At 43.5% G+C, this 21,735-nt stretch overlaps 1 protein-coding gene across 1 annotated transcript in view; it reads left to right on the top strand.

Moving 5' to 3' along the window:
• The window catches only part of LOC143291896 (phenolphthiocerol/phthiocerol polyketide synthase subunit C-like), a 50,192-nt gene extending 37,183 nt beyond the window's left edge, over window positions 1–13,009 (top strand). The window contains exons 23-36 of the mRNA XM_076602069.1: window positions 1,004–1,264; window positions 2,630–2,847; window positions 3,471–3,727; window positions 4,522–4,622; window positions 4,983–5,213; window positions 5,714–5,827; window positions 6,513–6,791; window positions 7,280–7,459; window positions 7,862–8,132; window positions 8,736–8,905; window positions 9,320–9,613; window positions 10,425–10,666; window positions 11,358–11,484; window positions 12,258–13,009. Of these exons, the coding sequence (XP_076458184.1) occupies window positions 1,004–1,264; window positions 2,630–2,847; window positions 3,471–3,727; window positions 4,522–4,622; window positions 4,983–5,213; window positions 5,714–5,827; window positions 6,513–6,791; window positions 7,280–7,459; window positions 7,862–8,132; window positions 8,736–8,905; window positions 9,320–9,613; window positions 10,425–10,666; window positions 11,358–11,484; window positions 12,258–12,923 (3,411 nt within the window). The 3' untranslated portion in view covers window positions 12,924–13,009. The remainder of the gene's footprint in view (window positions 1–1,003; window positions 1,265–2,629; window positions 2,848–3,470; window positions 3,728–4,521; window positions 4,623–4,982; window positions 5,214–5,713; window positions 5,828–6,512; window positions 6,792–7,279; window positions 7,460–7,861; window positions 8,133–8,735; window positions 8,906–9,319; window positions 9,614–10,424; window positions 10,667–11,357; window positions 11,485–12,257) is intronic.
• Window positions 13,010–21,735: the final 8,726 nt, after the last annotated feature.

The raw sequence follows: 21,735 nt of genomic DNA on the forward strand, positions 1-21,735 counted from the left end.
ACAAATTATAGCTGTTACTGTTTTCCGACAGCCCTACTACTGCTGCTTCAGCTATTACGACTACTGCTGCAAGTGACGTTCGTGGCGATTCTTTACTTAATTTACCTAAAACGAGGCAACGGATGCCAACCTAAAACGAGGCAACGGATGCCAAACTAAAACACGGCAACGGATAACAAACTAAAACATGGCAACGGATGACAAACTAAAACATGGCAACGGATGACAAACTAAAGCACGGCAATGGATGACAAACTAAAACATGGCAACGGATGACAAACTAAAGCACGGCAATGGATGACAAACTAAAGCACGAGAACGGATGACAAACTAAAACACGACAACGGATGACAAACTGAAACATGGCAACGGATGACAAACTAAAACACGTCAACGGATAGCAAACCAAAGCACGGCAACGGATGACAAACTAAAGCACGAGAACGGATGACAAACTAAAACACGACAACGGACGACAAACTAAAACATGGCAACGGATGACAAACTAAAACACGTCAACGGATAGCAAACCAAAGCACGGCAACGGATGACAAACTAAAACACGACAACGGATGACAAACTAAAACACGGCAATGGATGACAAACTAAAACACGTCAACGGATAGCAAACCAAAGCACGGCAACGGATAACAAACTAAAGCACGGCAACGGATAGCAAACTAAAGCACGGCAACGGATGACAAACTAAAACACGTCAACGGATGACAAACCAAAGCACGAGAACGGATGAACCAAAGCACGAGAACGGATGACAAACTAAAACACGTCAACGGATGACAAACTAAAGCACGACAACGGATGACAAACTAAAACACGGCAATGGATGACAAACTAAAACATGGCAACGGATGACAAACTAAAACACGGCAACGGATGACAAACTAAAACACGTCAACGGATGACAAACTAAAACACGACAACCGATGACTAACTGAAGCACGGAAACTGATGACTAGTAATAGAAACACTCACCTTGTTCCAGTTGTTGGTGAACCCGGACGGCGTCTACGTCAACCAGATATGTCATGTGGACTCCTCAACCTCCCTTCCCATGTTTCGTGCCAACAGCCTCAGTCCGAAGGAACCAGCCATCCTGATTTCCAAAGAGGCCTCCGCTGTCGTTACGCCGAACGCCGTCCTGCGTGACGTCACTTCTAGTTCCGGCCGAAGAGAAGCTCAGGAAGTGACGCACCTTCAAGCACAGGCGTTCGCTCTTCAAAGTCCTTCGTTGCTGAACTTGAAGGTAAAGTGGGCATGAGTCAGGGGACGCCCTGTCTTTGCTGAAAATTTCACGTCTTTTTTGCATCAGGTTGTGGAGGGATATCTATATATATCTATATCTATATATATATGTATATATATATACATAATTTATGTGTGTGTATGTATGTATATGTATATATATATATATATATATATATATATATATATATGTGTGTGTGTGTGTGTGTGTGTGTGTGTGTGTGTGTGTGTGTAAGAGAGAGAGGGAGAGAGAGAGAGAGAGAGAGAGAGAGGTGATCTGCTTGTACAATTTTACAGATTGAAATTATCTGAACTGCCGATTACAACTGTTGAAGTATTGTAATTGCTGTGGGGCTTGGGGTAGTTCTCGCAAAGGCTATTCACAACACCACAGACTGATCGAATTAACCATGCATACCATGCATTTCAGCTGCCGTATGAATGCCTGGACCAGCACAATGCCAGCAAAACGAGTGGCTTTCCGGTGTTTGCAGTGGAGGTTCTCGGCAGCATTCAGAAGATGACAAACCAAAGAGATAAGACCCAGGATTCTGTTTCTCAGGCTGGCAAAATTAGGAAATCGTCGGCACAGAAAGGAAAATTTCAAAAGATGGAAACACAAAACGGGAAAACCCAAACGCCGTCGCTTCAAAACGAGAATTCCACTAGATCAAACGGGAAAAAGTCAGCAGCCGAATCGCGAAGCCCAGTACCGAACTGGGAAGGATGTGGGTGCTGAAGTGGTGGCCTGTTATCCCATTGCTTTGGGAACGCAGGTGTCTGTGCCATCGTCCGTCACCTTACCCACGTCTCTCCTTCCTGGGTACCAACCGGGGGATCTGACCAAACTGCTTCTGCTCTTTGAACTGCACAGAAAGGTGAAAACTTCGTCTTCTTGTCGTTTACGTGTGTGTGTGTGTGTGTGTGTGTGTGTGTGTGTGTGTGTCTGTGTGTGTGTGTGTCTGTGTGTGTGTGTGTGTGTGTGTGTGCGCGCGCGTTCTTTATTTTAACATCTTTTCAAGTGATATCAGACGAGGGTAGCGAAAAAAATCGAGGGAGGGGAAAGAAATTACTGTGTACGCATGCGAGTATGTGAAAGTGTGTGTGCGTGCGTGTGTGTGCGTGCGCGTGTGTATGTATGTGCGTGCGTGTGTTGTGGATGTGCTTGTGTATATTGTTGACAAATATTTTCATTGCAATGCATGATGTGTGCTTGCGCGATCATACGTGTTTGCTCCGGTCAAATACAAAATACAGAAGATCATGAAATCATTCGTCAATCAGATATTGTCGTGTATTGAAAGCAGTCACAGTTACAGATTAAAGCATTATGGAAGTCGGTGCCAGTTCTGACCTCACACTGCAGGTAGACACACCAGCAGTGACCATTCTGGCCTCCAGCTCAACCCAGCACTATGCAGACGCTCTGCAGGAGTTCTTCAGGGGCCGACGCAATGGCAAAGTGCCTTACGTCATCACCGTTGTCATGGTAGACCAGCTGCACGTGCTGAGGACTTCTCTGGATGAAACAGTAATTTCCCTTGTCCTTCTGGATGGCAATCTCGTGTCTTCCCTCATTGCCTGGTGGGAATTTTCTCTTTTCTTTTCATGTTTTTTTTTTCTTCTTTAAAAAAAAAAAGTTTGTGCGGGGCAGTTTTGAAACCTGATTTGCTTGGGAGGTTATTGAAGAACTCATAAGTCATGAGACGTAACCAGGAGAGAAAAAACAACAACAACATCGCAATAATATGGCGTATTAAAAGAGACGTATCTCTCCGATCTAAACCATTAAAAAATTTTCTTAATATTTTCATGTGTGCTTTTCCTAATTTCTATGTTTATGTTTTTATCTGCTTGCATTTTTTTGATGAACGTTTAGGACAGCGAGAGAGAAAGAGACACAAAGAGAGAAACTGAGAGAGAGAGAGAGAGAGAAAGAAAGAGATGGAAAGAGAGAGTGTGTGTGTGAGAGAGAGAGAGAGAGAGCGTACTGATTAAGACCAGACATAGTCAGTGTTATAAGAACACTTAAAGGTTAATATCATGAAAACATATTGGCATGTACAATTGCAATTCCTCTGTTTACGGCGTAATGATTTTGTTAAGATAGGTTTGCATAACACTATACACAATGCAGAACATGTAATTGAACTTGACAACACAAGTAAACAGACCTTTGCTTCATGTATATTTCCTCGTGTTGGCAGCTGGAACAAGGCCAAGACATTGATCACGTGCTCCAGTCTCCTCCAGTCAGACGCTTTAACATGCGCCTGCTACTTTGCGGAGGACGTTGACCTGGTAGTGGTGGATACCCAGCTTCTCTTCCACCCGAGCGCATTGAAGAGGCAGGTACCCCGGGTGGGTGAGTGGCTGAGGGAGAGGAGCAGGGCCATGTCCAGCATCATGACATATCTGCACCATGATGTCTCATCTGCATCACCTGCACAGGTAGAACACAAAGGTAAGGTGGTAGTAATCGTGGTTGTGGTGGTGGTGGAGGTAGTATAAGTGGTAGAAGTACCAGCAAGTGTGATAGTAGTGATATTGGTGGTGGTGGTAGTTCTCATGATAATACAGGCAACAGAAACGTAATAATGTAAACCATTGATAAGTAGTAGCATTGATAGTGATGATGAGTAGTGGTGGTGGTGGCAGTGGTTATAGTAGTTGCTGAGATGTTGGTGCTGGTGACGGTTGTGGTTGTAGTAGCAGTAGTACTAGTGGTAGTACTTACTACAGTAAGTCAGTTGCAATAGCGGCATGAATGCTTTTGCTAGATATCCGCTCAGACTGCATGCTACCTGACATAACTGTACCCGACAAATTCTGTGATGGTGAGTCCAGGCCCGAGAGTTACAGACACCTGCAGTGTTGATCAGAACAAATAAAGCAGTAGAAGACACTCAACTGCACGGTTCCAGTCTACTTCAGTTGGGCCCATAGCACACTGTGAAATGTGCCCAAGAGCTTGACAGGAGCAAAGAATCCCACAATGGTATCCAGGCCAGCGACAAGGGTTCAAACCCACAATGTCCCAGTGATCACATTCTCAAGTTAATCACTATGCTTGGTGGCTGGTCACAAAATTCAGTCTCAGTAGATAGGCACATAACTGTCTGCCGTAAAATAAAAAAATAAAAAAATAAAAAGATGAAATGAAAAATAAGCCAGTGGAGAGTGAGACATGAACAAGACTCCATACCACCCTCCTTCCCTTAGTCCACGCTCACCCTCATCCCTCTTGACGTGTCACAGAGTCTGGGGCAGTGTTGGACATGGCAGACCTGCTTCGGTTCCAGACGTCACAGATGACCAGTCTGCAGGTGCAAGTCAGCAAGGACCAGCTGTTCCGTAAGGTCAGTCTGGTGACTTGACTGTTGAAGAGACATTGATTGTTTGGTGTGGTGACCGACTAGTGTGTCTGTTGATGGAGCATGCATTTTGTCTGGGGAGTCACTGTATTGTCTGTTTTTACCAGTCAGTTGTTGCTTTCCATAGTGACCGATTGTTATGTCTGTTAATGAGTTATGGATCGCTGCGTCTGGTGACCGACTATTTTGTCTGTTAACAAATTCTGTGTGTGTGTGTGTGTGTGTGTCGGTGCCGGTGTGTGTGTGTGTGTGTGTGTGTGTGTGTGTGTGTGTGTGTGTGTGTGTGTGTGAGTGTATGTGAGTGTATGTTTGTGTGTGTGTCCACTCGATGTCCCATGTCCACAGGACGGTGTGTACCTGGTGGTGGGGGGACTGAGCGGTCTGGGCTGGATCTGCGTGGAGTACCTGGCCGAGAAGCACGCCGGTCACATCGCCATCCTCAACCGCCGCTCCCCCTCTCAGCAACAGCTCAACAACATGGCGGCTCTATCCGCCCGCCATCAGTGTCACGTGACTGCCTTCCAAGGGGACGTCACTTCCCTTCACTCCTTGACTGCCGTCTTTAAGCAGATGGAGGTGTGTTGCGGTGAATCGCTCGTTTATTTACATGGAGTAAGGAAGAACTGAACTTGCACAAGCACAGTGTTGCTTAAGATATGGGGTGTATCATTGGATCTACACCTGGGATTGTGTACTCACGAAACCGCAACTTGGGATGAGTTAGAGAGAGTGTGGAAAGACAAGAAGAGAGGATGAAATAAAGTAGAGGTAGAAAGAGAAAAGGAGCTGGTTGTAAAGAAAATAAAACATGAAACAAATTACTGATTTTGTTAGTTGGTATGCACTTACGCGTCCAAAGTCGTGACGATATGCTTGTGCAGAAACATTCACGTAAAAATTTAATACTTTTGACATTTTATAAGCATATTTGAAACTGAAACTGGAGCAGCGTTGACGTCGACTTTATCTAATCCCCAACCCTTGAACATGGTAAATAATTATTTTTAGGAAAGTCTGTACAGTTACACGTCCTTTAGGGTGGATGTTACGGGTGGATACTTTTCTCTCTCACTCAGGAGGCTTTCCCAGGAGTGGCATTGAAGGGGATTTTCTTTGGGGCAGCGGTGACGGCGGACAGGTCTTTCCTGTCCATGGATGTGCCGGGGTTCGATTCTGCTCTCTCTCCAAAGGTTAGTGTCTTTGTGTTTGCAAAATACATTAGAGGTGGAAGAAAACAGCAGATCCTTCAGACTGATAAAGAGAGAGACAACGAATAAAGAAACAGAAACATGGAAGAGTAAACAACAAAAAGGGAGGATGAAAGAAAAGAAAACAATAAACAAAAGAAAAGATAGAGCGAATGAAAGAGAGAAATAGAAAAGATTGAAAGAAAGTATGCAACTGATCGCAAGAAATGCGTAAAAAAACCCACCTCTTGTGAATAGATCAGAGAAGGAAAAATGGTTGAACAAAGGAAGAAACTAGTTGGAATGGAGAAAAGAAAAGGGTGCTGAAAATTAAGAAATAAAGAACTGAACGAAGAAAGCAAGTAAGGAAGGAAGAGAGGAAAAAAGAAAGAAAGAAGTGTAAATAAAACAACAAACAAACCAGTTAACCATATAGCCCAATAATCTGATACAATAGAAAAACAAATAAATAGATAAATAAGAAAATTTTAAAAAAATCAATGAATAATGTGCTTTATGCACATCTATACACCCTGTCAACCAACCACTACCAGGCAGACAAAAAATGATTCGATAGATACATAAAAATACAGAAACAGATGCATCAGAAACAGGTGCAGTTACAGATATATCAGTTACGCTGTTGTTGTGAACAGCACACTTCGTAAGCATACGAATCTCTGTCCAGGTTCGCGGCACCTGGAACCTGCACACCCTCACCCAAAACCTCAACCTGGATTATTTTGTCATGCACTCCTCCATCGCCTCAGTCGTGGGCAACGCAGGCCAAGCCAATTACGCTGCAGGCAACGCCTTTATGGACGGACTCGCTCACTACCGTCGGCAGCTGGGACTGGCGGCTCAGAGCATCAACTGGGGCGTCCTTGACATTGGCATCCTCAGCGGTAACGATACGGCCAGGGAGATGTTGGAATCTCGGGGATTTCTGTTGATGTCTGTGGAAGAGGTGGGTATATTATCTACCGTGCAGATGCGCGTGCCAGCGTATGGGAACAATAATTCCTGCGTGCGATTTCACTTAGAGACATTCAGTATGCGCTCGTATGTGTGTGTGTATACACATACCACAACACAACACAACACAACACAACACAACACAGCGCAACAGTACAAAGCAGTACAATAACAATATGACACAACACAAAAAAATACAACACAAATCGCATTGACGTTTCCATAAGAACGTATCATTTTACATCAAGGCATGGCAAGAACTTTAATTCATGTGACCCCTCGTTACGGTTTGCGCATTTGTCAGAGCAGACAGTTTTGGTGTGAACGTGATGAATTGTCCACGAGGAAACATTGCTTTGTAGTTTTAGCTGTGAGTTTCTATCAAAAGAAGATTTTGTCGTTGCTGTTGATTATATTCACTCGTCTGTTCAGCACTGTCCACAGTGTGGTGCCAGTTCTGTATCGTCTGTCTTTCCTCAGATCCAGAACGTGCTGACGCCGATATTGATGCTGAACTGGGCGCAGTGCGTGCCGGTGAAGCTGGACAAGCAACGACTGTCCCAGAGGATGCACAGGGAGGGCAGCGCGCGCATCATCTCCCGTATGAAGCCCATCCTGACATACACAGCGCAGCAGGCAGAGGATGACCTTCTGCAGGTGGTGAGCGGCTGGGCAAATATCCGTCAACAAGAGAAGACAGAAAAAGAAGTAGAAGAAGAAGAAGAAGAAAAAGAAGTGGAAAAGGGAAAGAGACAGAAGGGGAGAACGAGAGAGAATAAATAATTGAATGAATGAATGGACTTATTTATTGAGCGGAAAAAAGTGCATTAGGTTTGTTTTCATCCTACCAATATATATATATATATATATATATATATGTGTGTGTGTGTGTGTGTGTGTGTGTGTGTGTGTGTGTGTGTGTATTGCATACACCACGCAATACGAAAGGCAGTTCATCACAAAGGGAAAGAGAGAGAAAAAGAGCAACACAGAGAGGGGGAGAGAGAGAGAAATGCAGACACAAGAACACGCACCCACACACTTCGTCCTCTCCCCGTACAGGTACAAACGGCCAAGAACTGCGGTCCAGAGGAACGTATGGCCATCTACGAGCGGTACGTGCAGATCCTGGTGTCCCAAGTGCTGGGCGTGGAGCTGAGCAGCGTGACCCAGGAGATCAGCCTGCTGGAACTGGGCATAGACTCTGTGGGCGCCATGACCATTATCACCCACATCCACAGGGACACCTCCAAACGTCTGTCGGCCGTGGAGCTCCTGACCGGACACCCCACCGTGCTGTCTGTGGCTGAGGCCATCAATGACGCTCCTGAAGGTGAGAGAGAGATGGTTCTTATCACGTTCCTCCTCAGTTTCAGTTTCAGGACAGACTGATCCATATACATTGCACCACCACATTTGCTGGGGAAAGAAAGGGAGCATATGTATGTCTTCGCATAAAACCGACGTTCTGATTAGGCCTTGATAGCCAACCTTTGGTTTGTGTGAAACGTCAAAATGGAATGAATGATACTTCTAAAAGTGAAAGCTGCCGTGGACTCACAGATTAATGTTACATAATACCTACATCCACATGGCTAGTGATCCTCTCACTCTCTTTCTTTCTGTCTTTCTCTGTCTCTTTCTTTGTTTTTCCACATTTCCCTGTTTATTTTGCTGCCTCTTTCTGTCACTGTCTCCTTCTCTGTATCTGTTTCTCTCTCCGTCTCTGTTTGTCTGTGTCTGTTTGTCTCTCATTCTCTGTCTCTCTCTTATTGACTGCTTCATTACCTGTAAACCTATGTATCTTGTTGATTTATTTCTTACTTCGTTGTCATTGATAAATAGGGCCTTTTAAGAAATATTCTTTTCTGTCTTAGCAACAACACTAAAATTACATGCAGCTCAAAACTTCACAATTTTTTAAACGCCGAAACAGAAGATACAGCGGAAACAGAGGAAGAAGGAAGCACACCCAAGATTCAGGAAATCACCGAAGAAGACGACTCTTCCTCTGAAGTGTCTGCCTTTGAAAGCCAGCTGTTGAAGCTGTACAGCACCCACCCACAGCCAGAAAGGCTTCACATTGTCGTGGACACTACACTGCAGGTGAATGCTGAACTCACATGTCTTGTTTTTGTTTCGTTTGGAGATGTTTACTGATTCCATTTTATGATTTATTATCATAATTTGCATCTTTATGTTGGAATGCCTATGGATCATTGGTTTTCGTTATCTCCCTTTTTTCTTTTTTTTCTTCTTTTTTTTTTGCTGCAGCTTCTCTTTCTTCCATCCGCAACTTTTTTCTTTTGATAACGACATTCATTTGGGCATCCATCTATATCGATGGATAGATGGAGAGATGGATAGATAGATCGTAGACAGATTCATACATACATACACACATATATACCTGCAATGGTGACCTGCATGCATCTGTAAAGTCGATAAAGGTTATGTGGTCTCATTGACCCCTTAAAGCTCATGGCATGCTGATGTCAGCCTCACTGTCTGACACAACAGAAACACCAAGCTGATTGGAGCGACTTGCAGACAGCCATGAACACCGTCATGGCCCTGTATCCTTCCGCACGCATGACCTTCACTGAGGTCAAGGGGTCCTCCGGTGTCACCTTTCGCCGCTCTCTTCTGCCGCCATACCATGGTGGAGACCTGCGAGTCATCAAGGGTGACCTCCCTTCCGGAGAGAGTGTGGACGCTCAGAGTTGTGAGAAGCTGGACCTTCAGCAGCTTGGCCCTGTGAGGTTTATTCTGACGGAGTATCCTCGGCCAGCTCTGAGACTGGTTCTTCATAAGGTGAGTTCTTCCCGAACATTTGTATGTATAACTGGATTGTTGTTTAATTTGACTGCTTCAGTGATGTGAAAGTTTGTTGTTGTGTTTATCTACCCCGACATCTGCACCGTTTCAATGGCATCACTCCCTCGCCGCTCACTCCGAGTTCCCAGTAAACAGCCACATCCGTTTTCGTCTGTCGCAGTCCCAACGTCACATGGAACCATCGATGTTAGGTCGACAGGAGGCCACACACCAGAGGAAACCCTGCTCTGCAGCCCAGTCACTTTGGTGGTGTTCACCAGTGTCTACTCTGATTTAACGTACTTAACACCACCTACTAAGTCCCTTACTGATAATAATAGCTCAGACTGAGTGAGCGTCTCACCCAGAGTGAAGACCGCCACCACGTCCCTCCAGCGAAAGTCCCCCATGAATCAGCTAATACATGGAACTGGAGAGGATCGAAACATGAGTTCACCATGAGAGCAGGGCATGAACTACCACAGAACGTGTGACATTTTTTTTTCATATACAATTATCGTATTGTTGATGAACGTGGATGGTGCTGATGCTGATGCTGCTATGGAGGTCCATTTTAGGTTTGAGGCTACGTACTTCATTAGCAACACAGTGTTGACTTCATAACCTTCATAACTTAATCTGTTTGGTCAATGATATGAAAGCTGCCAACTAATCAGGGAATCAGTCATTCAGTTTTATCAGCCAACTAAACAACCTGTCAATCACTCAGCCAACCAATCAACTAACGATCTAACCAACCAGCCAACCAACCAGCTAATCAATAGTTCCCCAACTCTCCCCAATCCAGATTGTCTTCAATCGTCTGAACGCCACGCAGTTCGCGGAGGACGTGAGGCGGTGTCTGGAATCCCCAGGTTCCATGACAATTGCCAGAGTGCCTCAGGCTCCAGAGCCGGTGTCTCCGCAGCTGGAATGGACAAGGAAACTGGAGAAGATGAGTGGACAGGTCGGCACTGACGTCTTGAACTACTGGGCTACCAAACTGTCGGCGGTCAACGTGGGTTCCACTTCTTTGACTTCAGGCAAAAGGTAGGAAAGAAAAACAGGTAGGAAACAAGGGGTGTGGAGGGGAGACAAAAAATAGGCAGTGCTGCACCGTGGTGGTAATTTTCTGTTATGGAAAGATCAGCCCGATTTCCACAGTGGGGGATCTCGTTACAAGAACTTTTTAACACAATAACGCAAATTAGTCAATAAGCGAGGAAAGCTTTGCTTAGAAATGTGGCTGTAAAGATGAATGAATGAAAATTCAGATGTGGTCATTTCTGACATTGTTTGAATATTATTTTGAGTGATTTTCTCATTACCATGATTTTGTTTTTCCTTGTGAAAATCGAGGCTGTCCTTTCTAGGTTTTTGTCAGCCCCACGAATTTGTAATATGGCGTAACGCCTTTGGAAGTGACGAAGCTTAGTCCTTTGTCTGCCTCCTCACACCCTCTACACTACCCTTGTATCCCCCCTCCATTGAAATATTCCTGTGTTGTGTGTGCTTGTGGGTTGGTGTTTGCTGTGTGTGTGTGTGCAGGGTGTATTTGTACCTTTTTCCAGTTGTATGTGGTCTTGTACGGTATAATGCACTATTGTATTGTCTCTTGTGAGGCGCCTAGAGCCCATTATAAGGGGAGTTTGCGCCAACAATATGTTATTATTATTATTATCATTATGATCATTGTTATGCGGAGAGTGTGTGTGTGTGTGATTTATCTCTTTTCCTCCAGCCACCACGGAGTGAGCGAGACGGACAGTGTGAAGGTGACGGTGTCCCCAAACGTGGTGCGCCGAGTGAAGACTTTCATGATGGTTCACGACATCACCCTGTTTGGGGTCGTCACTTCCTGCTATCAGGTGGGGCATCTGGGCTGGCTGGCCAGGTGGGGGGTTTACCCTTCCCGTTGATGGTGCAGTCCTTCCACAGGGCTGAATATATCACGAGCGCAATGTACTTGAAAACGAAAGGGAAAAAAACGATAAAAAAGAGAAGAAAATTTGACATACACATAGTTTCACGCATCCGAATGAAGAAAATTTCCTTAAAAAAGAAAAAGAAAAAAGAAGAAGAATTATTCACAATTCAAACATCTAAACCTTGAATATGCCATGGTTGTTACTACACAAAAAAAATTAGTCATATTGCTATCAAAATAATTTATTTTATTTATTTATTTATTTATTTATTTTTTACAGAAAATGGCAAAAGCATCCAAAAACAGTCAACAAGCAAAACTCATTTCTAGGGTGTTTAAAAAGAAAAGAAAACAAACTACGGGAAATTCAGTCATTACCTAATCAATTTTTGGATTTTTTGGTGGGGATTACGTCTCATGCGAAGACACTGTCTGGAGTCACTGCATCACGATGTATACTAGATGATATCCCACTTGTCTGTTTCAAGAATGCCATTGATTTCTATATCAGTGGATGCTGCACACATTATTTCAATTGTGTATGATGGCGATGTATCAGGTACCGATGCACACATTCTGTTGACGATGATGTGTACAGATGATGCTCTACGCATTCTATTTCACGTGTGTTTGATGACGATACTGATGTGCTCAGATGATGCTCTATGCATTCTATTTCAGGTATATGTATGATGACGACACTGTTGTACACAGATGCTGCTACACACACTGACTGGACAGAGAACCATCCCCGTCCTCTTCCCTCTGGACCTGCGCAGACTGCATGATGACGTCAGCAAGGACACTGCCAACTATTGCAGCGAGCTGCCCCTGCTGGCAGACTTGGGGACGGACGGGACGGGGAGGACCCTGCAGAGCTTTGTGCTGGCCAACAACCACAGCATCCTGACGGACATCCAGCACGGTGAGGTCCCCTTGTCCCTGATGGACCCCCTCTCAGACACCCTCAGCTCCGTCCTCGCCTCCACCGTTCACGGCACCACCATCGATCAGATCAGCGGACCAGAGACCACCACCACCGATAACGGACTACACTCTGCGGAGGCTGTGTCTGCCAAGAAGTTCAAGTCGAAACAAGCGCTGAGTTTCACGGCGGCGGACGAAGCGGTTGTTCTGCCCCTGGATCTGGAGACCAACCTGACCGTCCGACACCTGCTCTGTCACAACACGCTGACCTTCACCCTGACCTTCAAGAAGTCAGCGCTAGACCAATGGAAAGCACACGTGCTTCTCAGTGAGCTGGTCTACACCATTCAGCGCCTGCTCTCCAAGTCCCACACCAGCCTGGGCAAGATGGCGCGCAGAGGATCCATAATCAAACGGCGTCTAAGAAAACAGATGAAGATTGCGGAATGTTGAAACAGTTTGAGGAAAACCGAAAACAAATCTAGCGAAACTTCCCCTCATGTGTGGACTAATCGGTTTCTGTTTTCGCTTTGTTTAGCCAATGACTTATTAACTGGTGTTGATGGGAATAATCAGGAACTATTTAAAATGTATACATAATGGTCAACGTTTACACAAGAATGATTTAGAATTAGGGTTTGGTTGTTGTGGTTCTATACAAAACAAATTAGGAATTGGTATTTGATGACGATGGATATAAGTGACGCAGCACGCGAAAACTCGGCTAAAGTCGCAATTTATCATTTTTTACTTTTGTATACCTTCTAAAAGTTTAAAAATCAAAGATTAAGATAGAAGAAACAGAACGGATCTATCTCTCATATTTCTTTTTCTATGATTTTTTTTCTAAGTTCGTGTGCCTGAGGAGTAGAAATGGAGAAATCGGCTCTTGCAAAAAAACAACAACACATATTTGTGTGCCTGTGACTTAAAAAACAAGAATTATCCTGAATATGTTCTTGGTGTAAAAAGATTCAAAACCGAATAAACTTTTAATTTCCATATGAAAAAGGCACAGGAAAATTCGTATTGTCTCTCTGTGCTAATCAAACGAAGACAAGTATTGCAAGTGGAGGAGTGACGTCATACAGCCACAAGAGAGCCGACGGCGACAGTGAATGTTCAAATATTTCACGCCCATAATCTGATGCATGAATCTTTGGAACTTCGGTGTAGATCCAGATCAAACTAACGTTTATTAACTGCAGTCATAAGGTGTATTGCCACATAATCAGCTGACGTGAAGTCAGCCTGGAACATAGACTCAATGATTAGTCTCTATGGCCTGAAGCGCAAATCTACTGAATGTTACAACTGAAGTGACGATCATGTCGTTTGCATGCAGCATTACCAACAGCTCCATCCTCTTTACAAGGAAAGAGATCCTGTGTGAAAGTGGTTGAGGGAGTAAGAGTGCGTGCGTGCGTGTGTGTGTGCACGCAAGTACATATGTGTGCGCGTTGGTGTGTTTTGTGCATGCTGGCATGTGTACGTGTGCGTATGTGCGCGTGTGTGCCCGTGTGTATGTGTGTGTCCACGTGTACGTGTGCAGTTTATGAACGTTTGTGTGTATATGTTTGTGTGAGTGATGGTCAAGTGTGTGTTTGTTCTGGCGCGCACGTGTTTTCATAGTAAAGTGTAAAACAAACAAACAACAAGGCTTCGAAAAACACTAGTATCAGATGCTGATAGAAAATATAACTTGTATCAGATTCATATCAGTACTGTTAACTAGCCCCCTCATTTCCCTTTGTCACTTTTAATTTTGTTGTTGTTCAGCAGGAATCGCGAATAAATCATGGCATTGCATGTTGGCAGAAGCGAAAGAAAAGCATGGAACACGAAAACTGTGTGAGCAAACTACTAATGCTTTCCTGATGGTAGTGGATAACCAGTCTAAGTCCCTGAGTACATCGTTGAGCAGTTTGTTGCCTTGTTGTTTGATTGTCTGAGCAATCTGCGTGTCGTCAGCATGGTCAGACAGCCTCTCCTTGCTAAAGAAAAGAAAACTTGAGGAAAATACTCCACCCACGTCAGCAGCTCTTGAACGGTACACACAGAGAGCAGTTTATCCGAGAGAGTGCTTACATCTGGAGGTAGAACGGTGGGGATTGCCTAAAAGACAGGAAAAGACCTTTGTGGACCATTCTGCAAAAGCTCAAGAAACTTGATGGGAACTGATTCACTGCTCCTGCACAGTTGTGTCCACAGAAAGGTGCAAATGCTGCTAGACCAACTTAAAGTGCACGTCACTGTGTACATATGGCAGGGATTATCACAAAGACTAAACATTGCCAAGTTGGAAAGAGGCAACCCAACCAGTCGAGAAGGGTTTTCCAGTAACTTTGTGATACCAGCTTGATGTTTGATTTTTACAGTCATGCTGAAACTATCAAAATTGTTTATTTGGCTTTATAGAGTGCACATTATGTACTTTGTAACTCTTGTAACCACACATCCGATGACATGCATGTGGGGTTTTCATCTCAAGAAACCGTACCCCACCCTTAACCCCAAACTCTCATCATCCGTCCTCTTCCATTGCCATTTTATGTCTCGTGAGAGACATCAGGGATGATGACTGAATCAACGCCCAACAACCCCACCATAAATCAGACAGATCTCCTTTACAATTTCTGTGATATGGCCTGGTGTCCTAATGGTAGATGCAAGCATGCAGCAACCGGTCTGGTGCTGTGATGGGAATGGACTGGTAACTTTTGTAACTTTTGTCATGAGATTGTGCCAGCCAGCCATATAGCTGATCATGTAAGTGTGTTAAGTGTGTTATTGGATCAGTCGTTTACAGTCAAAATCAGTTACTGGAGCACAATTTGGAAGAACAGGACCTTGGCTGATGGGTAAAAGCAGATTTACAATTTTTTAAACTTCTGAGGACTGTGTTAAACATTCATTTTTTTGGTGCTTTTTAGTACCATAGCAAATATAATTTGAAACGAGAACGGTCTTGCTGTATTTCCCACATTATAAAATATTGCTTTCGGTGGTTACAGTAACATGATTATACGCAGTTACCATAACCAAATAAAAGATATGTTGTTGTTAAGGCATTAGTGATATCTTCCAGGCCTAATTATGGATTTGCTGATGGTCAAGGCCATCACATCTTGCTGTGGCCTTATTACAGATTCAGTTAATCTCCTGACGTGAGGCAGACTGACTTTAAACAACACAAATTCAGTTAGATTCCAGGTAATCAGAGTGTTTATGAATATAGCTAATGCAGATCTAGTGCAGCAAAGTACTTGTGTGAATGGTCACAGGTAGTGCGATAAACGAGTAGTCACCGTTATGTAGTCAGTGCGTGTAGTGACCTAATTTCAAGACTACATTTAGCCAGTTGAAGAAAGTGCTGGTAGATCTATGTGCCTTAAAATGTTCAGATAGAATCACAGTACATGCGTGCAACACATATTTCCATTCAGTTGTCTTTGGCTACAACTTTTATATTTGTCTTCAAAACATTTTAAGTTAAAGGGTTTGCCGGTTAAGGTCATCTGTTTTACTGTGACAAATTGCATGTTCAGTGCTAAATCTATAAACAACACACTGATTGTTTGAAAATCAAGTGATGCTCAAAGGAAAGACAACATTTAGATCTGCAGTTACAGTGATGCCGCCAGTGCGTGAAGGGTAACCTACTTTCGTAGCTATTTGTAGCCAAACGAGGAAAGTGTCAAGATGCCTATTCCCAGACAGAGTCACAGTTCATGTGTGGTACAGGTCATGCTTTCACTTCACAAGCTAACTGTTGGGATTCGTTGAGAACTGCTGCGAGCCGCTTAGCCGATGATATTTTCGAAGACTCCATATTTGTTCACTTCATATTGCATGGATTTTATGAACACATAGGTCCTTCGATTAATTTTTGTGAGTCACACACACCACAGAATGAAACAACATCAATTAAAACATACCACAGGAAGCCTGAACTTTCAATAATAATAATAATAAATTCGAATTTGAGTCGGAAACCTGGCTAAATTCGAAGAATCGATGTAAGTAGCAACTTACAGAGGGTAGCCAGTAAAACCGTTGAAGACTGACTTCATTCATACGCTATCTTGATTCAGAAGGTCTAGGGTTTCAGTTTCAGTTTTCAGTAGCTCAAGGAGGCGTCACTGCGTTCGGACAAATCCATATACGCTACACCACATCTGCCAAGCAGATGCCTGACCAGCAGCGTAACCCAACGCGCTGTCAGGCCTTGAGAGAGAAAAAAAGAAAAAAGAAAAAAAAGGTGAATAAATAGTAGATAAAAAAACAACAACAACAAAAAAACTACTACTACCACTACTAATAATATGTATAAGGCGCAAAAACTTGATGAAGTCAACTATAAGCGTACATAAATAAGTAAATAAATAAATAAATACATAAATAAATAATAATTATAATATATAAAGGTAGTAGTAATAATAATAATAATAAATAAATAAATAAGACAACAATGATGATAAATAAACAAATAAATGTAAAACATGAAGACAAACATTCACACATACACCCACACATGCACAACAGATATGCACCAAACATGCAGTTTCACAGATATGAAAGCACAGTCAAATACACATAAACGTACATGAGCCCCAACACACACACACACACACACACACATTACCCTGCACCTCCTCTACCCCCTCCTCTACACACTCATTTCTAGCTTCCACGGCACACACACACACACACACACACACACACACACAGATGAACACTTACTTGTACAAGCACACACACATACGCCCATATCCCCCCACCCCCACCCCAACCCCCCACACATATATACAAAGATATATATATACACGCCCGCACGTTCCAATATCCCGTTGCTCCCACAGTGTAGGCATGCATACACACACATACCTCATCCTCTACCCCTCTTCCCCCCTCCCCCCCTCACACAGACACACACACATACGCACGTGCACAGAACTCTCCTGACACTTGTGTACACTTACACCCTCGCGCAAGCACAAACGCACTCAAACACACAGACCCACACATACACACAAACACACACATACACACACGCACAGAGGCTGCCACTGATTGGCCGCAAGAGGGATGGGAAAAGATCTCTGATGCCAAGAACGTGGCGTCTAGTGTGTTGCTCAGTCTGTTGTATTTGGAAAAGCCCACAGAGACTCTGTTCCGTTTTGAAGAAATTTGCGCAATGTTGGTTTGAAAATGATGCCGATATTTGTTTGATTTGCAAACCATTGTGCTCTACCTTTCATGTTAGACTTACGGCCGCTCCCTCTCTCTGCTTTTATTTCTTTGAGGCGATCAATGGTGTGGTGGCCTTGTACCTGTTCTTTTTTTATATTCTTTGACTTTTCTGAGGATTTCCGATTTTCCTAGATGTAGGCTGCTCGTTGGTGTTGCGTTACCAGCAAGTCTGTCAGCTCGCTCATTTCCCTTAACACCTGCATGTCCCGGACAGTATGACCATGTGAGTTTTTTTAATCTGAAAGTTGCGCATTGCCTTATGCCACTCTGGGCTTCCCATTCCGTTTTCAATTTTCTGTATGAGGTTCATTGAGTCGGTTAGAATCATGGCATGTTGGTTTCCGGGCGTATGGATGGACGATAGCCACTGGAGGGCATGTGTCACAGCTTCAACTTCCATCGTTAGGCTGGAGGTTGTGACTTTGTAAGCAGCATTCTCTTCCCTAATTGTTTTTCCATTTTGTTTCGCAGTGAATCCCCAACCGGATTGGTCTTTGGTGACTGAGCCATCTGTGTATATGATGATGTCCTCTTCTTTACTGTTTTCTTCTATGAGTAGCTTCACTTCCGCATCAGTTTTGCCCTCTGGCCATTCCCGACAATGTCTTCCTAGAGGGGGTGAAATGACTGTTGAATAGATGGTTGAGGTTTTCGGGGTTTTTCTCCCATTCTTTTGTTTCTTTCAGGTCTTGTAGTCGGCATACTAGCTGAATTGTGTCTTCTGCTTGCCCCATCCATGATCTTCCTCGTCCTATACGGCTGCCTTTTGGTTCTTTGACTGCGTCATGCAGTGGGTTTTGAGGGTTTTCTAATGCTTTGAAGTAGGTCGTAACCTAACTTGTTTCTGGCCTGCACTGAAGGAAAGTCAAGCAGGCATCGCATGGTTTCTGTGGGCGTGTCTTTTGTTGTTCCAAGGATCAGCCTCATAGCTTCATTTTGAACTCTTTCTAATCTTAGGAGGTTGCTTTGAGATGGTGTTGTTAGCCCAAGTCCGTAGTCGATCACACTGAGGACGAGTGATTGGTATAGCAGGAAGAGGTGGCGTTGTTCAATACCTTTGGTTGCCATTGCTTTTAAGACTGAAAGGCCCTTTTTGCATTTGAGAACGGTGTTTTCCGTATGTTTTCTGAAGGTCAACATCCTGTCGAAGTGTATTCCTAGGTAGCGTTGGCATTCAGTTTTCTCGATCTGAATCCCGTCGAACGACACAGGTGGTGGTGATTTGCTCGCGGTTCTGTTGTTGAGGGTCTTGTTCCAAGGCGAGTTGGGGATGTGGTTGTTAATGGGCTAAGAAGAATTTCCCCTATCATTCCTTCAAGTGCGAGTCCTTGTGGGTTGGTGTACCGCTGGTCCCATAACTTCGATCTTGCATTAAGGTCTCCACAGATAATGACTGAGTCTCCAAATTCGTTCTCTATTTCCTCTAAAAAGGCACCAATCCTCTTTTGTTGTGCAGGTTCCTGGGTGAACATAGGCATTGATGAGCACGATGCTTTTGTGAATTCCGTCAGGTTTTTCAAGACGCACCCCCACTAGTTCACATGAGTTGCTACATCATTTGATTTATGGTGGAAGCTTTGTTTTTTTAGGTTTTTGTTCAGTATGATTGCTACTCCTCTTCCTTCATTCCTTTGAAAGACTGTGAAATTCTCAAACTGTATTGGTCTGTCTGCACTTGTCCTGGTCTCTTGGAGACATAAAATGTCAAAATCATATGCCAATTTCTCAATTGTTGAGATTCTCATTCTCGCGCTGGAACAATTCCAACTGCCGATTCTAAAGAATTTCTTTGACAGCTGCTCTGCTTTTGTCATTCTGCTACCTAAGCACAATCTTTTCCCACCTCTTTTGCCACGCCTGTTTTGGGGTTTGGGGGATCTGAATTTATGTCTCGTGCTATGCAGCTGATCCCCGAGGTGCACGCGAGACAGGGTTTTGTTAGTATCTATAGAAGGGTGTTCTATGTGGTGAGGGAAAATATTCGGTCGCCCTGACAGAGCCTCTTATCAGGGAAGGGTAATGGATGTCCATCTGTGTGGAGTCCGTCAGCCTGGTGTCGCCCTAAGGCCAGACTGCATACAGTTAGTGACTGTTTAACCCAACAGCCATTCATCCCATTGGTACTGTATGAAAGCCGTGGGATTGGGGATTTTGGTCAGGTTGTCTCCTCTTAGCCGGTGGAAGGGTGCATCTGGGTATTGTTGCGTAGCAGATTGTATTTTGCGGAAAACTACAGGTCCTTCTGTAATATTGTAGCTTGTAGACTGTTACAATGACCAGTGTGATTTTAACACCTGGTAGACTTTTACACTGACTCACTGGGTGGATTTAACATCCAGTTTCAAATACACAGTTTCAGCTACACAATTTCAAATCCTGCCCACACAGCCCTCACTTGTGATGTGTCTGCTAAACATTACATAAGCACAACGGTCGTTTTCGCGTGGTTTCGCCCGGTGCTATACCAATTTTGGGCCCTCTCTGTAATTCACTAATAATTCAATAATTAAACAATAACGCGATGACAAATTATCAGTCAATTACACAGAAAAATCACTTCGTCCGCAACAAAGGTAGTGATTTTTCCGTGCATTTGACGGACAATTTATCATTGAGCCCTCTCAATAATTTATTAATAATTCAAAAATTAAACAATAACGCGATGCCAAATTATTAATCAAATTCAAGGGGAGAAGATTAATGCCTGTTCACAACTTATGTCCATTTATTACTTCGTGTACCGGAGTTTCCCCGTCTTCGTTGCTTTCAGCATGCAGCTGGAACTGGGCAAAAGAGTGCAGTATTTTTCTACAGGGTTTTGACATTCATGCACCTGAAAACACTGAAAATACTACAGTTCCAGGTTGTTTTGTGCAAAGATACTTACCGACAGCAAAGATAAGACTTGGAAGATGCGATATCTATAAAAATCCCGATCTTCATTGTTTTGACCCTAACCACTTGTTTTTGTGTACAGCATAGAATCGCTGGATGCGACTTTAGCCGGGTTTTCGCGTGCTGCGTCAATTATAAATGAATATATAGATTATATATACACCAATATGTTTTTTGTAGTGTTTTTTTAATTTTAATTTTAATTTTATTTTATTTTTTTAATAACAAATCAAAATAAAGATTTGGATGTTGGAAAAACATTGTTTTTGTTGTTTCTCGAATGCTGTGAAAATAGAACGGTATGACTGTCTAAATAGTAATGCATTAAAACCCCACTTGTATGGCTTTGCACCATGATTGTTTAATTATTTTATGTACTGTTGCGTATATTGATCGGTCGGCACACTGAAACCTGAAGCATCAATGTTAAAAAACAGAGGAAGTTGTTGTTGTGCTTATGTTCATTTACTCATCCTTGAACACCGCTCACATTACCCATGACTGAAACAAATTCAATGAAATCACCGCGCTCGCAAAATCATGAATAAACAGAAATGAAGTATGGTGGGGATGGAGGAAGGAGGGACTTCAGAAGAGATGGGTCACAAATAAGACGATATCTGTATAACTTGAATTGCTTGATGTACGTGTGTGTGTGTGTGTGTGTGTGTGTGTGTGTGTGTGTGTGTGTGTGTGTGTGTGCTCAACTTATATCACAGATTGACATAAGCTTACAGTTGGGCCAATAGCAAAGTGAGAGCTGTATGATCAATGGTTTCTACATTTCAATAGAAAGTCAAGTCATTTACAGCTTTTGTGAAGGACTATGACTCTCAAAGTAGGAGGTAAGATTGCACCAGCTTTTGGTGCTGCAGCCTTGGGGAGTAGTCGGCCTTTGGGAACCATCCCAACGCCGACTATCCTAAAACCCTCTTGGCCGAGAGAGTGGGGTGTAGCTTGGGCAAGACACTCTCCACCATAATCAAATTCTAGCCCAGACAGTCAGGGCAGCAGTTGCTTCCTTTGCTGTTCTGACGGTCGTAGTCGGATACAAGTGACTATCATACATAGGATGCGTGACATATGGTCAGAGGTATCAAGTAAAGTGACTATATTA

This window comes from Babylonia areolata, chromosome 1 (genome assembly GCF_041734735.1).
Source record: "Babylonia areolata isolate BAREFJ2019XMU chromosome 1, ASM4173473v1, whole genome shotgun sequence".
NCBI lineage: Eukaryota > Metazoa > Mollusca > Gastropoda > Neogastropoda > Buccinidae > Babylonia > Babylonia areolata.